The sequence below is a fragment of the Notolepis coatsorum genome, assembly GCF_963971535.1.
Source record: "Notolepis coatsorum genome assembly, chromosome: 5".
NCBI classification, from domain to species: Eukaryota; Metazoa; Chordata; class Actinopteri; order Aulopiformes; family Paralepididae; genus Notolepis; species Notolepis coatsorum.
Genome location: NC_140169.1, coordinates 9,967,442 through 9,987,680, shown reverse-complemented (window position 1 = coordinate 9,987,680; position 20,239 = coordinate 9,967,442). Strand labels below are relative to the sequence as shown.

At 42.1% G+C, this 20,239-nt stretch overlaps 1 protein-coding gene across 2 annotated transcripts in view; it reads left to right on the top strand.

Annotated features, from left to right (window-relative positions):
- Nucleotides 1-20,239, top strand: part of lrch1 (leucine-rich repeats and calponin homology (CH) domain containing 1) — a 348,164-nt gene that overhangs the window by 251,592 nt on the left and 76,333 nt on the right. For both annotated transcript variants that reach the window (XM_084314586.1, XM_084314585.1), the window contains exons 8-11: nt 351-456; nt 3,756-3,868; nt 12,301-12,371; nt 13,406-13,489. In XM_084314586.1, the coding sequence (XP_084170712.1) occupies nt 351-456; nt 3,756-3,868; nt 12,301-12,371; nt 13,406-13,489 (374 nt within the window). The remainder of the gene's footprint in view (nt 1-350; nt 457-3,755; nt 3,869-12,300; nt 12,372-13,405; nt 13,490-20,239) is intronic.

The following is a 20,239-nucleotide window of genomic DNA, read 5'->3' as shown; positions in this document are numbered from 1 at the left end:
CGCATCTTTTCACCTGCGCAGCTCGATCTTGGCGAGGAGTAACGCATGGGAGGCTCACGCTGCCCCCGACACTTCCTGATTCTACTGCGCAGGCGCACCAACCGACCTGTAGGAGTCGCTGTCCACAACGCTCGATCCCCACCCATCAGTTTCCCACCCCCTAATACGGCCAATGTGTATTAGTACGGACGACCAGCTAAACTGAAAGCAAATGTGGAGCGCTGGGCTCGAACTGACGAGCCCAGCGTCTCCAGCATTTCGTGGCGAGTGCCTTGCCCACTACGCCACGTAGCCGCCCACAAACATTGTAATGTTAACTATACTGTCTGGTGGTGTTTTTTTCTTTGCAGCCATCAGATGAAGACAGTCTGAGTCTCAATGTCCCCATGTCTCACATCACGGAGGAGGAGGGGCTGAGCAGAGACGACTCTAGTGAACACATAAGTGCCCTCACAGGTAACACACACACACACACACACACACACACACACACACACACACACACACACACACACACACACACACACACACAACCAGTCTTGGAATCAATTTACTTATTAAGTACATTTTCTGAAGGTATACTTGGTCTACTTATACCTTCTATGTATTCAGAAAATATACTAAAGTGTGTGTGTGTGTGTTAGATTAAGTTGTACAGTTGCTTTCAAACTGTCCACAATCAAGACTAAACATCGGAAATACTTTACCTCGAAGTACAACCCTGCTTAGCATAATGTTGTCGTGATTAAGAGATTCGCTGAAAAGAATAACTGTTTGTGCATAGATCACTAGATTCATCAACTTCTAGTACGATTTTCATGTGAGCAGCATTTCCTGGTTTACATTTACATTTAGTCATTTAGCTGACGCTTTTATCCAAAGCTGAGTAACAATGTTCATCAAAGTGTTGCATGCTACAGTGTAGGTTAGTTTATTAGGACAAGTGGATGACAGTAAGGTTAGTTAGGGTTCGATTTTTTTATTTTATTTCAGATAATGGTTGAAGAAGTGCGTCTTATTCGACGGCGAAAGATTTGAGGGGTTTCGGCTGTCCTAACTGGTGGGTAGTTCATTCCACCATTGTGGGGCAAGGACTGAGAATAGGCGACTTCTCTTTGATGACTCTCCCGGAGCTTGGATAGGAGTAGGTCTGAGGCGGCCAGAAGATGCAGATCGTAGGGGTCTTGAGGGTGTGTAGTTAGAGACCATTGACCGGAGGTAGGCGGGAGCGGTTCCCTTTGCCGCACGGTATGCCAGGTCGAGGGCCTTGAAGTGGATTCGTGCAGCAATGGGGAGCCAGTGCAGGTCCCTAAGAAGTGGGGTGACATGGGCCGACTTCGGTAGGTTTGATGGTTGATCAATGGTTGATAAGAAGATGATGGCGCTGTTGTAGTGAACATCATAATGTCGTTGATATACAAGAAAATGCTGTCAGAACAGTCTCAGGTTTGCAGTTTAAGTATTTAATGTTAGTCTATTATAGACCACCATTGCAGAATAGTGTAGTAGTGATTCTGGCCAGAGCAGCCATCTTGTTTCACCAAATTGTGAACATTGGAAATACTTCACCTACAAGTACAACCCTGCTTAGCAACTCAATGTTGTTGTAACTAAGATATGTGCTTGTGTTTGTTCCATGGGTCTGACCTGTCAGGCTACCTCCAAGTATGTTGTATGTAGTATGTCGTTTTTTCCACATACCGCACTCCATGTACAACTAAAAACATATACATTAACCATCTACATCAGAAAACAGCAGTCCTTGTGCATTTCCTAATCTTGATTCCTCTAATAAACTAGCCTTGGTGCTTATGCAGTTAGCTTAGGTTAGTTCCAAGACATCATGTCAGTATACCTATACACACACACACACACACACACACCCACACACGCACGCACGCACGCACACACACACACACACACACACACACACACACACACACACACACACACACACACACACACACACACACACACACACACACACACACACACACACACACACACACACACACACACACACCACACACACACACACACACACACACAGACCGGGTTAGAAGACAAAAGATAATGTCACTTGTTTATCATGGAACTCCCCTAACTATCTGCTTCCATAGGAACTCCCAAGGATAACCTATACACACACACACACACACACACACACACACACACACACACACACACACACACACACACACACACAAAGGAAACGCTTAGAGAAACACTGTCCTGTCACTGTTGTCAGGGGAAGACAGGAAAAGGCATTGGCAGGTGGTGTGTGTGTAGGTTGTCCTTGGGAGTTGCGTTTGGAAGGGAGGGGTGTGTCTGCAACACGGGGGTGTGTGTGTGTGTGTGTGCGTGCGTGCGTGCGTGCGTGCGTGCGAGATGGAGACAGGGAGTGACGATTAACACCAGGAAACCGGTGTCAGCATAGGGAGGGTCTCAGGATGCACAACCACTTTTTATTCGTGTGTGTGTGTGTACATGCATGCATGTTTAGTTATTATTAAATGTGTACATGTGACTACTTACGTGTATGCATGTCTGTTCTATAGACCTGGGGCACCGTTTGTGATCAATTGAGAATAGAGATTTAAAGTTCAGATTGTTTTACATTAAGTGGTATGAAATACTTGTCGTGTAATCGATACATAAGCATTAGCTTACTTAGAGTCTCGTGGTCAGAGTTATGTCCGGGTTCAGAACTAACACGTTTAAATCACACCTCACCATGCAGACAAACATCTTAACCATCTTCAACAGAAAACATAAACATTAACAACATTAAACCCAATTAACATTAAACATTAACCATTAACCCAACATTAAATTAATATTAGTGTGAAGTCGATCACATGCTCGAGTGCTCGAACAACGGTGCTCGAGATATGATGATTGAAATTCTTTATTAGGAATAACCCCTTGAGATGTAGCATCTCGTTTTCGAGGGGCTCCTAGACACAATACAATGTGTGCACATTTCCCCCCCAAAAAAGAAACAAAAGAAAACATTAGACAACGAAACAGGATCTACAAGGAGAACCTGCCTTTTCTCAGTCCTTGCCCCACAATGGTGGAATGAACTACCCACCCCAGTTAGGACAGCCAAAACCCGTCCAATCTTTCGCCGTCGACTAAAGACGCACTTCTTCAACCATTATCTGAAATGAAAAAAAATATCTAACCCTAACTAACCTTACTGTCATGCACTTGTCCTAATAAACTAACCTGCACTGTAGCACTCAACACTTTGATGAACATTGTTACTCAGCTGATAGAGTTGTGCCCTTCCTGATGACTTGTAAGTCGCTTTGGATAAAAGCGTCAGCTAAATGACTAAATGTAAATGTACAACAACAAAATCAACCAAGCAATAACAAATACAAAACAAGTAAACCAACAGACGAGATGACAAAATACAAACAAAACAACAAAACATAAGTCAAGCAAGGATAGGAATGCATCATTAATTCGGAAAGATCAGTCATGAAAGTCATAAAAGTCATGATAGTATGCAGTATATTTAGAGTGAATATAGTGATTATAAAGGTTAACTGTTAAATTGAAATGCGAAGGACTGACAGACGGATGATCAGCAGACACGTACGCAGACGGAGATTCCTTCCCTTTATAGTGAGATGCACAATAGTTAACAATGATTAGATTAACAGTATGGATGTAGGATATTGCACTGGGTTTGAATATGTCATGTTTATGTGTTGATGTTGACATGTCTCTCTCTCTCCTTGCAGTGGACTGTCACTCAGAGGTGCGCCTGATTGAGGAGAGTCCTACGGAAGCCCTGAAGGACCAGTTTGGCTACAGAGACTCCGCACTCAGCACACGCTTCCTCAAATATATCAAGGCAAGGCCTTGCATCTGTCTCTCTCACTCTATCTATATATCTGTATATCTTTCTCTTTTGTCTCTCTCCCCCTCTTTCTCACTCTCCCTCCCTCTCCCTCCCCCTCTCTCTGAGTTATGTCTCTGAGCTGTGAAAGTGAATTACGAGTGCTGGAGTTGGTGCATTACTTTCATGTGTTTACACACTCGCCCTCTCTCGCTCTGATCATCAAAGATTCATGTAGAGGATGTGGAAGGTGTGAATAATGCAGAAATGAGAGTTCTAACACAAGAAAAGAAGACTTGACCTGTCAGCAAACATGTATTACTCTACCGCAGAACCACACCACCCTCTACATTACTGTACACATCACCCTGTCTCTACATTACTGTACACATCACCCTCACATGTCTCTACATTACTGTATAAGGGCTGACCTCGACTAGTCGAATAGTCGACTAATCGATCGCAAGGAGCCGTAGTCGACTGTCAACCTCTTAGTTTAATATTTAAACTATAATAAAAAAATTTAAAAAATTATTATCATTCTTTCCAAAAGCAAAGAGGTCTAGAAGCGTGGCTAACACTAATGGTGCGCATACCAGAGAGGCTAACTGCCTAAGAAAACTGGCACAGAGGCACTGAAAGAGGATTTCACCCGTCTAATGAACACACTAGAGTAGACAAATATCAAGATGTATCCATCAGTGGACCAATTGCATGCTTTCGCAGAGGACAAGAAGCCTTCAGTCGACTCCTTCAGACATTAAGCACCCCCCACAGCCCAAATGGAATGATAAAAAAAAAATTATATATATATATTTATTATTATAATTAACCCATTCTCTGCCACCACTTTGATCATCCTAAACCATTCTCTGCCAGCGCTATTTGTCTATGGAGATGTTCACCTTCTTTGCAGGGCTATAACTTTTTAAATTGTATTGCTAAATTGACATTACTATGGCCCATTCAACATCAATTATCTATCGTTCAGGATGTAGGAACGTTTTACTTTTTCATTCACACATTCATACGAAAATACCTTCTAGAGTATAAATATGTTTTTATCGTTTTCTGCAGTATTTCATAGAACGTGAGATATAGGCATAAATGCATATATTAGAATATCAAATGCAGTTTGATACCGATCCATGCTATATTAAAAATGTTAACTGTACATGGTCCTAAACGTTATGACTGATCATCTGCGGGTGAACGGAGGGGGGGGGGGGGGTCGTTTATAATTCCGTGACCGACGTTAAATGTGACTCCGCCCAGCGTGCGCGCCTACAACTCGGCGACCCAGGTTCCTCACGCGAAGAGAAAGAATTTTTTATTTTATTTTATTTTTTCATTTCCGTTTTTCTTTTCTTTTTTATATATACTTACAGTTCGAGGGTTGAAGAACATATTTAGTATAACAGCGAACATATATAATAACTCTAATTGTGTTTAAATTGTGTTTAAAAATGGCTCCTTGAGACACTCTGAATCGTCTCTCACGAAGCTCTAGGGGCAGTTCCCTCGGGCTGTCCTATTTTTGCATGTGAAAGGCTGCTGTTAATGTGAGGTACGCCCCCACACGGTGTGGTGTTTATATTCACAGCACCTGTAGCCCACAACACTTGTTTGCTGCTTAGATAACATCGACATGGCCGCACAAAAATTATCAGTTGCTCTTAATAGAGGAAGAGATGGAATGAGTATAGACTCCTCGGCGTTAATGAGTGATCACATAACTGATTACATGACTGACAGCGACGACGGTGGTGACCGACCAGATCTATCATCTGACGACGAGGAGACCGAGGGGCCAGGCATCATTGTCCCAGATCCAATCGAACCTACCGACGATGGTGAAACAGAGGAAGACGGAGACATTTGCGTTGAAACTGTAGCATTGGGCTTTTCAGCTGAATCGACCATGCGATCAGTTGAAAAGATGTCTGGTTTAACGGTGGAGGGCGAAATAGAAGAGGAACTCAGAAAGATAAACGCTTTCCACTGCAAGTGCCAGGCGCGCCGAAAGGAAAATTCAGAACGATCTGCCCTGTCTTGTTCAAAAAAACTGTCGGTTGAGCTAATTTACCAAAACCGATTGGACACCGCGTCGTTGACACCAAGAGAAAGGGACATGTGTCTGTTGTCCATTATTGGAACATGCCAAAATGTTTCAGAGAAAACGCAAAGTACCAAGAGAGTGAACGCTGTCCGTGTGGCTTCGAGGACAACATACAGATTTCACGACGTTGTTGTCTGTCGTCCAACGTTCTGTTTCATTTATGGGTAAGTGTCTTTATGCTTGTATATTGTATTGGACGTAGATGTATTGTATTGGACGTATATGTATGTTTAGCAATAGCAATAAATCGGTTTAAATAGGTGTTAAAGTCTAGATATAGTCGTCGAATCCTATTCTACCCTGCGAGGGCGTCCATTTTGGATATTCTGGGTAGTGTAGTTTTTGTGCGGCCATTTTGTAATGCACATCGCTAGGATAGGGATTCTTAAAAACTACACCTGAATGTAAACAAGAGTGATTGATTGATTGATTGAAAAGTTTATTAACAGATTGCAGAATGGGTACAGTACAGTACAGCTCAATACATACAATTGTTAAGGGGATGCAGACCAGAGAAAGACTTCCATCTTGTTTACATCAGGGTCCCCCATTTTCAATTCATCATAACATAATATATGACATACAGATACAGTGTGTACAATGTGTGTATTTCATTCATTAATTCTCTTCCCTATTGTTAACATTTTTGTTTAGGATCAGCGATGCGCTTCTCAAAAGCCTTTTCAAACACTACAAGACAGATGGCCTCACACCGCGGGAGAGGAAGAAACAGCCGAGAAATCACAAGCGTTTTTTGTCTCTTTTTGACGTAAAAAGGGTTGTGAAATTTCTGATCAACTTTGCTGTCCTCCATGCGATTGTGTTGCCTGGCCGTCATGCTGGTCACAAGGATTTCACTGCAAAGTTACTGCCAACCAATCTGACCAAAGCTTCATAGAAGGTATGTCACAAAACCACCCCTTGCTCTCTCTCTTTCTCTCTCACACACACACATGGTTCCCACTTTTTCTTATTCTACCAATCTAACAAAAACACTTGTCTTTTCAGGATTTCGTGTTGTTGGTCAGAGATCCTTCCTTCGGTTGTGGAAAGCACTCCTTCCGCAGATAATGATCACAAAACCCAGGACAGATCTGTGTTCTCAATGCTACTCCAACAATCACCAATTACAGCAAGCCGCGGGAAGGCCAGAGAAGTTGCAGGTGGAGAAACTCCAGGTGTGTACAGTCTACTTTCACTACTACACTACAGACTGTTTTTTACCACCATCTATTCCCCTGTACCCCCGTCCATAGTGGCTTGTTTACAGTATTTACCCAAACATAGCAACGTCCGATGACGACATAGAATGGGTACAATACAGTACAGCTCAATACAACAACAGTGGACTGGAGGATGAAGACCAGAAAAAGACTTTCGCCTTTTTTACATAAGGGTCCTCCATTTTCAATTCATCAAAACATTTAGAGACATACAAATATACAGTAGTTTCATAAAAATGCTAAAATGCTATTGATTGATTGATTGATTTAAAACTTTATTAACATATTGCAGAATGGGTACAGTACAGCTCAATACATACAATTGTTAAGGGGATGCAGACCAGAGAAAGACTTTCGTCTTGTTTACATCAGGGTCCCCCATTTTCAATTAATCATATTTCATATCTAAATCATATAATATCTCATTGCTAAATATATGCAATATATAATCTAATAATCCAATAATCTAAATCTAATATATAATATAAAAATGCTAAATGCATGGGTATTTTATTTTGTCTTTAATGTTAGCTTGCAAACTCGAATACTGTCTTGGTAAGCCTCATAATGAATTGTTTGGGGAAAAAAAGAAAAACATCGTGATGTGTATCGTGTATCGCCGAAAGGTCAGAAAATATCGTGATATCATATTTAGGCCATATCGCCCAGCCCTAGCTTCAACACACATGACATTAGGATAACCTGAGGATAACTGAGCACTGCCACCTCATTAGCCGTGTGTGTGTGTGTGTGTGTGTGTGTATTGAGCCGTACTGTGTTGTACCCATTCTGCAATCTGTTAAATAACGTTTTCTTTCATTCATGCTTTCATCCAGGTGCAGTTAAAACATCTGGCCCTTGTTGACAGAGAACGCGAGCTGTTGCAGGAGATGACTGCCGCCACAAAGAGCACATGCGCGAACATGGATCTGTCGCTAGGCCCCTCCCCACCTGCAAGCAGAGATATCACGATGCACTACAGCTTTGATTACGCACAGCAGGTGAATATCCAATATAATGTTGCTTTTTGTTGTTAAAGGAAAACTTACAGGAACGTTTGAGTTGTATTTGGAGTGTATTTAGATAAGATGAGAGTGGGAGGAGAGAGGAGAGAGAAAATAGGAGAAGAGAGGAGAGAATAGGAAAAGAGAGGAGAATAGAGAGAGAGAGAAGCACTTTGAGCTGCAATTCTTGGAATGAAGGTGCTATACAAATACGGTTTATTATTGTTATTATAGTTTATTCAGTTTTAATGTAAAAATAGTTCCTTATAGTTTTAGCAGTATTTTTTCATGAATCACTCGCCAAACATAAAAAATACTTGCATTTGGCTAGTAAAGTGGCCTAATTTCCTCCCCTGTTCCCTTATTTCAATGTCCCTTATTTCAATGTCCTTTTTTCTTTTTCTTCTTTCTCTGTCCCGCAGGTTCATTTTCCATCTCACCCTTTTCAAGTGGGTCCCATCTTTTTTCAAACACCGCGCAAATGTGGCCTGTTCGGTGTCCACTGTGAAGGGCTGACGAAGCAAGTGAATTACCTAATTGATGAAGGGATGTCAACTGGTAAAGGCAGCAATGCCGTTATCAGCTATGTGGATCATTTCTTCACCAACTATGGAGTTGGAGAAAAATCAGTGGACCTGCACTGCGACAATTGCTCCGGGCAAAATAAAAACAATTATGTCTTGTGGTATTTTGCGTGGCGTACTATTCACAAACTTCACCTGCAGCTTGCTCTCCACTTCCTAATTGCAGGCCACACTAAATTTGGCCCCGACTGGTGCTTTGGTTTGATAAAGCAGGTTTACAGGAAGACTGCGGTCGACACCCTGGCAGGCATCGCAGACATCGTCAGGAAAAGCTCTGCAGTGAAAGGAGTCAATATCCCCCAACTTGTCGGTCGCGAAGATGGCACAGTTTATGTTCCAAGCTACGACTGGCAGCAACATCTCGGAGGCTTCTTCAAAAGATTCCCACAAATAAAGAAATACCAGCACTTCAGCTTCGATGCCAACAGTCCTGGCATGGTGACGGCGAAATTACACTGTGACGATACAGAGCCATTCACGTTTCAGCTGTTGAAAGACCCAAAACGCTACCCAACCATCTCTGGTTTTCCTGTCCTCCCCCCACCTGGTCTAGACAATGACCGACAGGAATATCTTTATAAGGAGATAAGACAATACTGTTCTGATGACGCAAAAGACATTACATGCCCACTCCCAACATCTAGAGCACCTCAGAACAAGAAGACTGTACGATGTTAGACACATGGATGTAGAGCACACACACACACACACACACACACACTGTACTAGCAGTCACTTTAACATGAACACACACACACACTCATGCTGCACACGCTCACAATGTAAGGTCACTTTAAAAAAATTAAACAAGAACAGGAGTGGTTCTTGTAGAGTAAAAGCTTTTGTAAAACTCATGTACATATACCTGATATGTCTTATTCTTATTACTTGTATTATTGCACAATGTCGCATTCTCATCCTATTGGATTCTTATTATTGCATTCTTGACTTGACTTGATAGTATAGTAGTACTAGTATAGCATAGGGACATAGAAGAATTGTAGTGTTGTGTACCGGTACATGTACATTATATTTTTATTATTATTACTATTGTTTTATTGCACAATCGTAGCGGGCATGACCACCCACATTTCACTGTATGCCCTGGTATGTATGCAATGAATTAAAAAAAATTTCACTTTAAACTAAATGGAAAGGTCACTTTAAAGGAAAGAACCGATGTGGTTCTTGTATAGTTTAGATTATTGTAGTATAGCATAATGACAGAGTTGAAACTGTATTAGCATGTCTATTTTTATCATGCACATCTTATGCCTTCTTATTACCTGTTTATGTATTTTATTATTAGTATTATTGCACAATCGATGCGGGCATGACCACCCGCATTTCACTGTATGCCCTGGTATGTATGTGACTAATAAACCTCTTGAATTGATTTGATATTGTCTGCTGATTTTCATCCAGTTGTCACATGAAAGGTGGTAACAAAGATAATGATAATGATAATAATGAGGCTTGTGTCTATCACTCCGCTGGCCAGTTCTACCAACTATGCATTAAAATTCCCTGCGGTCAACATAATTTCTTCCTATTTTGGTTGTAATTGTGTAATGATAGATGTATAACCTGAACACTGTACATATCTGTTTTCAGGAAACACTGGGCTATACAAAGAATATGCTGTGATGTCACATGAATGTATAAATATATGGCCATGCATTTAATCTCTCTTTTTTATAAAATCATTATAGCCAACATGCAATAATATCCCATTGATTGGTACAATGGGACATACATTTGTTTTATACAGCTATAACCTGCATTCTTTCAAAATATATCATTAATCAATAAAACAGATATTGGAATACATAAATAAAGGTTTTCAATTCAATAACTGAAATATACATTATTCAGACTAGTAGTTATATTACTACTACAATAGAAAATGTTTGATTTTGTATCTGATCTGTCAGCATGGCTGTCACAGCACTTAATTATGTTAATACTATTCAGGGGAGAGGTGTGGCTGGGAGGTATTGTTTACGCCCAGCAGAATCCTGGCAAAAGGTGTCAAATCTTTAAGAGCTGTTTTCTCTGCTTAGGTCTCTGGGGAAAAAAGACAGCTACAAGATTTAAAATTAGCACATCACAATAATAACATTCTCAGATTTCAAAGTATGACACATCATTTGAAAGCTTACATTCTGTACTTTCACAATCTGGAAAAATCTGGAAAATGAAAAAATAGACATGTAGGCTATAGCACTGGTCGGGGTCACAAATGATTATGTAGTATGGGTGATATATTGATCAGAGCAGTTTGTATCGAAAATGATAAAGAAAAACACTGAAACTCACGTCCGTCTCCTCGTACCGTTGGGCGATGAGAGTGGAACAAACAGATCCCAGTTATGTGGTGGGGATCGAGGCGATCCAGTTCCGGTTTGTATGATACTAATATACGCCCAAATCATGTTGTTTATTGAGTTATGGCAACGATCCATGTCCACGGTGTGTGGATTGAGTCCCGCGACGATAAACGAGTGGCCGGACGGAATTAGGGGACGGACCGAGCTGAAACGGGCATTTCTGGTTTGGCAACTCGCCGATCCGCCACCAGGTGGTGGTATTGAAGCGTTGCAGAGTTGTGATGGCTCCCACAGCATATGACAAGGCTCCGTGGGTGAAATATGAATTCCATGACGAAAATATGAAATATCACCTTGAAACACGCTGTACAGCGATATTGGCAGACAACGCATGGCGGGCAATAACGCTGAACAGCGATTTTGGTGGGTAATGGGTTAAATGAAATGGCAGGGGCGGGGGTAAAGTTTTGGGCAAATTCTGACCAATCAAAGTCGACTATACAAATCCTTAGTTGGGGACAGGCCTATACTGTACACATACATCACTGTGTTCTGAACCACATCACCCTCCCATGTCTCCACTTTACTGTCCTGCACCATTTTACTGACCGGACGTCCAAACACTGTCCTGAAAAGGTGTCAGAGTAAAAGCTTCTTTAGACCACTGTTGTTTCAACGTTGTTTAATGAGATGGCTCTGATTTTTGGAACCCTAAGTAAAAGTAATTATTTTATTCCGCACCTTTCTAATAACTCTGTGTATGTATTATTATTATTTTATTTTTTTAAACGATTACTCGACATAAATTTTTTTATCTATAGCACCTTTAATGTTACAGAGTAAATTATCAGCGCTGTTTCATACTTTTGGAGTGTGACAGGATCTGCGATGACAGAGAGCAACAGAGAGGAGGCCATGTGGTATACAGTAGCCAGTCCAACCCAGTGTCTGTCACAGAGAGAGAGAGACAGAGAGGGAGAGAGAGACAAGTCATTACACTATCCTCCTTGTGCAAAGTGGCTGTTGACTGTATAAAATGCAGATGTGTGTGTGTGTGTGCGTGCGAGCGAGCGCAAGGGTGGTGGCCATGGCGTTGAATTCTAGCCAATCGTTGTCTGAGTCTGCAGATCATGTGACCTGACTGCAGCTGGCGCTGATTCGGAGTGTGTGTGTGTGTGTGTGTGTAGGGGCGGACAGCAGCAGACTTTGACGAGCCCCTCAGAATAGAAGAAGACTCACACTGGCCAGCGGAGCAGACGTGAGTATACCTGCATCCAACCATACTGTACATCTACTGTATCTATCCATCTACTGTAACTATCCATCTACTGTATCTATCCATCCATCCATACTGTACATCTACTGTATATATCCATCTACTATATCTATCCATTCATCCATCCATCTCTCTAGAACCACTCCAACTCATCCGTATGTTTCCAGTTTTCCATACTGTTGATGATATGATGGCCTAAGTCTAGAGTTGACGGTATGATGGTCTAAGTCTAGAGTTGACGGTATGATGGTCTAAGTATATAGAGTTGATGATATGATGGTCTAAGTCTAAAATTGATGATATGATGGTCTAAGTCTATAGAGTTGACGGTCTGATGGTCTAAGTCTATAGAGTTGACGGTCTGATGGTCTAAGTCTATAGAGTTGACGGTCTGATGGTCTAAGTCTATAGAGTTGACGGTCTGATGGTCTAAGTATATAGAGTTGACGGTCTGATGGTCTAAGTCTATAGAGTTGACGGTCTGATGGTCTAAGTCTATAGAGTTGACGGTCTGATGGTCTAAGTCTATAGAGTTGACGGTCTGATGGTCTAAGTATATAGAGTTGACGGTCTGATGGTCTAAGTCTATAGAGTTGATGGTCTGATGGTCTAAGTATATAGAGTTGACGGTCTGATGGTCTAAGTCTATAGAGTTGACGGTCTGATGGTCTAAGTCTATAGAGTTGACGGTCTGATGGTCTAAGTCTATAGAGTTGATGATATGATGGTCTAAGTCTATAGGGATTTTACTGTAGTTGATGGTCTAAGTCTATAGTGTTGTTAGTTGATGGTTTAAGTCTATGGTGTGTGTGTGTGTGTGTGTGTGTGTGTGTGTGTGTGTGTGTGTGTGTGTGTGTGTGTGTGTGTGTGTGTGTGTGTGTGTGTGTGTGTGCGCGCGCGCGCGCGTGTGTGTGTGTGTGTGTGTGTGTGTGTGTGTGTGTGTGTGTGTGTGTGTGTGTGTGTGTGTGTGTGTGTGTGTGTGTGTGTGTGTGTGTGTGTGTGTGTGTGTCTCCTAGGTCCAAATCCGGGGGCGCAGGGCTTCACATTGAAATGATCAACCAGCTGAAGGAGGCTGTGGAGCTGCTACAAGACCCTAACAGGTAAACCCCATCACTACTGTATTATGTTACTGTTATTACCGTATTGACCCCAATATAAGAGCACCCTGATTATAAGACGACAACTCACCCCCCCCCCCCCCACCCCCCCCCTTTCTTCAAATCAAATCTTGTTTTTATAAAGAAAATAAGTATAGCCTATCTGACCGGAATGCCTGTAGCTGTTCCGCAACCGTTCCTACTTCCGGGGTAGGCCTGATTGGCCCCGACAGGCACGTGACCCGCCGCGGCAGCCCCAGGAGCAAGCGCGCTACTGCTGGAGTTCGCTTCGCCTTTCACATCGCTGCCGTTGGCGAAAGCAGACAAATGAATGACTAATTCGGTCAGAAATAACGTAACTAATAACGTTAGTAAGCACTGCTTATATGCTTATTATGTCTGCGGGGTACAGTAAACGTTTCTCCCGGTACATTCTGAAGAGCACACCGCTGTATGTTGGAGAACCAGCGGGCTGTATGTTGGAGAACCAGCGGTCTTCCTCACTCGAGTGAGACTAAAGCCGTGCACAGCTCAGCCCTGTGAGACGCTTATGTCTGCGGGGTACAGTAAACGTTTCTCTCCGGTACATTCTGAAGAGCACACTGCTGTATGTTGGAGAACCAGCGGTCTTCCTCACTCGAGTGAGACTAAAGCCGTGCACTGCACAGTCTCTAACAGTGTAACAGTAAGAAGCATTTTGGATACAAGTATTCTGTACTTCTGTATGACAACAATGTATGCCTTTCAAATGTTAAATGATTAAATGATACACAGCGAAATCTACGCTCTCGCCTCTCATCCTGCTCTCATCCTGCTTTCGCCAACGGCAGCGGATGTGAAAGGCGAAGCGAACTCCAGCAGTAGCGCGCTTGCTCCTGGGGCTGCCGCGGGGCGTGGCCGCGGCGGGTCACGTGCCTGTCGGGGCCAATCAGGCCTACCCCGGTTGCGGAACAGCTACAGGCGACCGGAATGTAGGCTACCAGTAATACTAACTAGTCTAAATGGACCTGTTAACATAAGATAAAAATGCAGACATAAAACAGAATGAATAATTAATTCATGTATTTAAATGGGACCTGCATTGCTATTCCTAGCACTATTTGGGCAACTTTACACAATTTCCTGTGCAGTCTATGGAAGACATCTGTAAGGTTTATTTAAAAAAAGAATCATTGTTTTATATTTCTAATGGAGTACTCAAAAGCATCATTTTCTCAGCCTCAAGATTTCAGCCTGTTATTGGCTGGGCTCTGCCCATAAGCACTTTCAGTGGCAGTCATCCACACAGTCTGCGAGTGGCAGAGAGAGAGAGAGAGAGAGAGAGAGAGAGAGAGACGAGAGAGAGAGAGAGAGAGAGAGAGGAGAGAGAGAGAGAGAGAGAGAGAGAGAGAGAGAGAGAGAGAGAGAGAGAGAGAGAGAGAGAGAGAGAGAGAGAGAGAGAGAGAGAGAGAGAGAGAGAGAGAGAGAAGAGAGAGAGAGAGAGAGAGAGTAAACACAGCTGCATGCGAGATACGCAGGTCCCCTTCTCTTTCTCTCTCTCCCTCTCCCGTTTGAGGAAGTCTTCCACTGTGCCGCGCGCTACAGCTATAGACGGGGCGTTAGTTATGCTCCCGAATCGAGGGAGAGAGAGAGACAGACCGAGAGACGACACGCGCGACGCGCGTGTGTGTATGTGTGCTCAGGGGTGTAGCTCCAGATTCTGGCCCCATGAAATATTTTTTGTAGGCCCCCAGTGAATGCGACGCGCGTAAGCGGAATTTTTTTTTGTCATTTTTTATTGATGAAAACGCATAATATGGTTTTTACCTAATACATTCGGATCAGCAGTTCAGCACCCGGCACTGTTGGTGGGTGAGCCTAGTAAAGGATGTCGCATTGCGTTCATCAATGAATGGACCAATGCAATAGTCTACCAAAGCCCCCCCTCTCTCTCTATATCTCACACACACACACACACACACACACACACACACACACACACACACACACACACACACACACACACACACACACACACACACACACACACACACTTCAGAAACAAACATAGTATCAATGAGAGCATCAATAATACACCTGAGTGATGTCTAGTAAAAAAAAAAAAAAAAAAATCATTTTCTTTGGGCCCCCCCCAGTGCTGGGCCCTTGGGAATCATCCTAAGCTACCCCCCCCAGCTACGCCCCTGTGTGTGCTCTGTCGTGAGGGTCTATCTGATTCTCCCTCCATCTCTCGATCGCTCTCTGTACAAACCCTGTTTGGTGCGCTACAACCACAGACCCCAATCGGATCACTATCCACTCCATCCTCGCCATGTGACGTCACCATGCGCGTCAAATCAGAACGACATGATTAAAATGGAGCAGGAAATGAATGACCTGAATCAAGGCTATCCGCCAATATGGTATTTAGAGACACAAACACATTGATACTAACTCCTATTACTATAATTATAATACAATGCTAAACACTGAAAAAATACATTTATATGCATGTCACCTTTAAACAAAATACGAATTGTATTAAACTGTAAACCTCATTCATAGCTCGTCCTCAGTCCTGCTGGTTACTTGTTCTTACTTTCGACTCTGAAACCTACTGATTAGACGTTGGATCGTATGAATCTTGAGACTGCAAGGAATCTCTAAAATACATATTATTAGTGTGGGTGACCTGGGTCACTTGTAATCTATCATATTATTATGCTTTATTACGCTGCTTTTTTGTTCCGCTGCTTCTCCCAGAGCTTCGCACAACGTGTAAGGGCTTCTTGTCAGACAACCAATCATATCCGACGAATCGTGTCTATGCGGCCACATCCTCCTCGCTCTACGCCCGTCTGGTTGCCACGGTGACAGCAGAGACATCACAAAACTCATCCAAACAAAGTACGAGGGCGAGCGTCCTCCGGTTGGTGGGCATCATGACGAATACAGTCAAATAACAAATAGCTAATCAAAAACAATGGGGCGAATTGCGATGCCAGGCAATATATAAATAACAAATGTGCAATGAAAGACAAAGGAGCGAATCACGTTGCCAGGCAATATAAATAACAACTATGGGTAAAACTTTATAATAACACTCAGTTATAAGACATTTATAATAATAATAATAATAATAATAATAATAATAATAATAATAATAATAATAATAATAATAATAATAATAATAATAATAATAATATTTTTTTTTCTTCACTTTTTTGTTTATTATACTTTTTTGAGGACATAGACATTATAAGTATATGTCTGTATATATACATTGTTGTATTGTCATTGTCCACATAGAACAGATAACAACATTAAACAGAAGAAAATAAAATAAAAAAAAATAAAAAACAAGAAAAAATAAAACAGAGTTCAAAAGTAAATAATAATACAAACAAACACTGACTTGGTCGCCCGACAGTCGTCTCAAACGTATATACATAGTATATCAAATATATAGCACATGTTTAGGTACCCAGATATGCTTCTCCAATGTATATCCGGTATATCAAATAACTCACGTTGAATTAACGTTCACACAGATGAATACCAACAAGCAGCATACAAATTGTTATTCTGGAATAGTATGGAACTGTACATCATCCACAAGTACAAGGAATGAACCCCACGTTTTCTTGAACATAGATGAAGAACCTCTCAGAGTGCATCTTATCTTTTCAAGTTTGATAAAGTATAGTATGTCTCTAATCCAGTGAAGGTGAGTGGGGGGAGCAGCGGACTTCCATTTAAACAGAATCAGCCGCCTGGCCAGTAGAGTGGTAAATGCCACAACGTGTGCTTTGTGCTTTGAAAGTGATAACATAGGTGGGGAGTATCCAAAAAGCGCTGTCAATACATTTGGTTCAAGATTTGTCTCAATACTTCCCGAGATGGTTTCAAAAATATTTGTCCAATACCTGTGCAAGGAGGGGCATGTCCAAAACATGTGAGTATATGTGGCTGGGGCCGAATGACATCTATCACATATAGGATCGATATCTTCATACATTTTGGCTAATCTGACTTTCGTCAGGTGTACTCGATGAACAATTTTGCATTGTATCAGCCCGTGTCTTGCACAAATAGAAGAAGAATGAACAAGACGTAGAATGTCAACCCAAATGTCATCCGAGATCTCCTCCTCTAAATCCTCCTCCCATTTACTTTTAATATTGTGTATTGTGGTTGGACATAAGGAGAGAATGAGATTGTACATAGTCGATATCATGCCCTTGATGGAAGACATCGGGGTTAAAAAGGAGTCGATGGGTGTTACCTCTGGAAGGTTGGGAAATATAGGGTTAATGCTACAGACATAGCTACGAATCTGTAGATACCGAAAGAAATGTCGGCTATGGATTGAATATTTCTCTGATAATTGCTGAAAGGAGGCAAAAACATTATCTATATATAGGTCACCTAGTGTTTTAATACCGAGTGAGGCCCATAAGGAGAATGCTCCATCCATCAATGAGGGGTGAAATAAAGGGTTAGCTGCTATCGGGGCCAAGTGGGATAGAGTTTTAAACCCAAAGTGGCGTCTGAATTGATTCCAAATTCTGAATGTAGTTTTATCGATTATATTTTTGAAGTAGGGGGCCAATGGAGAACTAATGGGGGCATGTATAAGACCGGTTAGTGAAGCAGGTTTGACAGATGAGGCTTCGATGTCAACCCACATAGGGCACACCAGAGGTTTGTCTGACTGTAGCCATTGCTGTATGATTCTGAGATTGGCTGCCCAATAGTAGGCTCTGAAGTTAGGTAGAGCCATGCCACCCAGAGATCTACTCCTTTGTAATAGAGCTTTACTAATTCTGGGAACTTTGTTATTCCAAATAAATTTGGACACTAGGCTGTCAATTTTTTGAAAGAATGAGTGGGGAAGAAAGATAGGCAGGCACTGGACAAGATAAGAAAACCTTGGGAGAGAGTTCATCTTAACGCAATTGATACGTGCAGCAAGAGAGAGAGGTAATAATGACCAACGTTCAAAATCTTCCTGAAATCGAGTCAGTAGAGAGCCAAAATTAAATTTGAATAGGTCCCCAAATGTATCCCTAATTTGGATACCGAGATATTTGAAGCCATGGGGGGAAATTTTCAATGGGAAGTTATGCAGTGGATAACTTCGAGCTTCTGCATTCAATGGAAGAAGTTCACTTTTGTCTAAATTTAGTTTATACCCTGAAATACGGCCAAATCGGGTGAATATGTCAAGTGCAGCTGGAATAGATGTGGAGATGTCAGACACGTATAGAAGCAGGTCATCTGCATATAGGGAGGTCCTCTGTTCAACACCCCCTCTGATTATACCTTTTATACGAAGGTCTGATCGAAGTGCGATGGCCAACGGTTCAATGGCAACATCGAACAGGAGTGGGCTCAAATTGCAACCCTGTCTCGTGGAGCGGTGTAGATGGAACTGTGCTGAACGTGTGTTGTTAGTCCTTACTGAGGCAGTGGGAGAGGTGTAAAGTAATTTCACCCAAGCTACAAAGTTATCCCCCAGTCCAAACTTTTTCAATGTGTCGAAAAGATATCCCCACTCCACACGGTCAAAAGCTTTGGCCGCATCTAGTGAGATGACAGCCTCCGGGCTAGTTGTGGAGGAAGGGCTATATATGACATTAAAGAGACGTCTAATGTTGGAAAATGAATATCTGTTCTGGATAAAACCTGTTTGGTCTGGAGATATGATAGTGGGAAGGACAGGTTCTAAGCGCATAGCTAAGAGCTTTGATAGAAGCTTTAAATCTACCGTCAACTGACTGACAGGACGATAACTTCCACAGGATAGGGGGTTTATCTTTTTTTAGCAACAGAGAAATCGAGGCTTGAGTAAGGGATGGGGGTAACTTAAGTGACCTAAATGAATCTGCATACATGTCAATTAAAATGGGTGCCAGTTTATCAAATAATTTCCTGTAGAACTCTATAGGGTAACCATCTAGCCCCGGACACTTCCCTGTTTGCATAGAGTAGGCGGCCTCTCTGAGCTCATCTATCGTGACTGGTCCCTCCAGCCCCGTGGCAGCCTCCGGGTTTATCTGTGGTATATCCAATGAATTAAAAAAATTATCATAGGCAGAAGGGTCAGAGGTTTGTTCAGATGTATATAAGGAGGAATAAAAGTTTTTAAATTCTTCATTAATTAGCTTGGGATCCGTAGTTAAACCATTGGTTGTCTGGATTTGAGGGATCTGATGTGAGGCAGAGGCCTGTCGTAACGTATGGGCCAATAATTTATTAGACTTGTCTCCATGCTCATAGTAAGTCTGTCTGGATTTAATCATTAGATCCTCCACGTAAGCAGAGTAGAGGACATCAAATTTAGCTTGGAGGGAGAGACGTTCTTTATAGACATCCGGGGATGGTTGAGTAGCATGTATGTTATCTAATTGACTAATCTGCTTAGTCAAGTCACTCATCTGTCTTTTTCTATCCTTCCTTTCATAGGCGCTATATGAGATTATCTCACCCCTCAGATATGCCTTCAATGTCTCCCATAGTAAAGATGCTGAAATCTCAGGGGTCTTATTGGTCGATATAAAAAAATCGATTTGGTTGTGTATGAAATTAACGAAATTCTCATTTGACAATAAACGGCAATTTAGGCGCCAGGGAGGTGGCGAGTTGTTATATTCCTGGAAGCACAACTCCAGAAGCACTGGAGCATGATCCGACAATACGATCGCTTCATAAGAGCAGGAGTGTAGTGATGGGATGAGTCGATTATCAATCAGAAAAAAGTCAATACGAGAA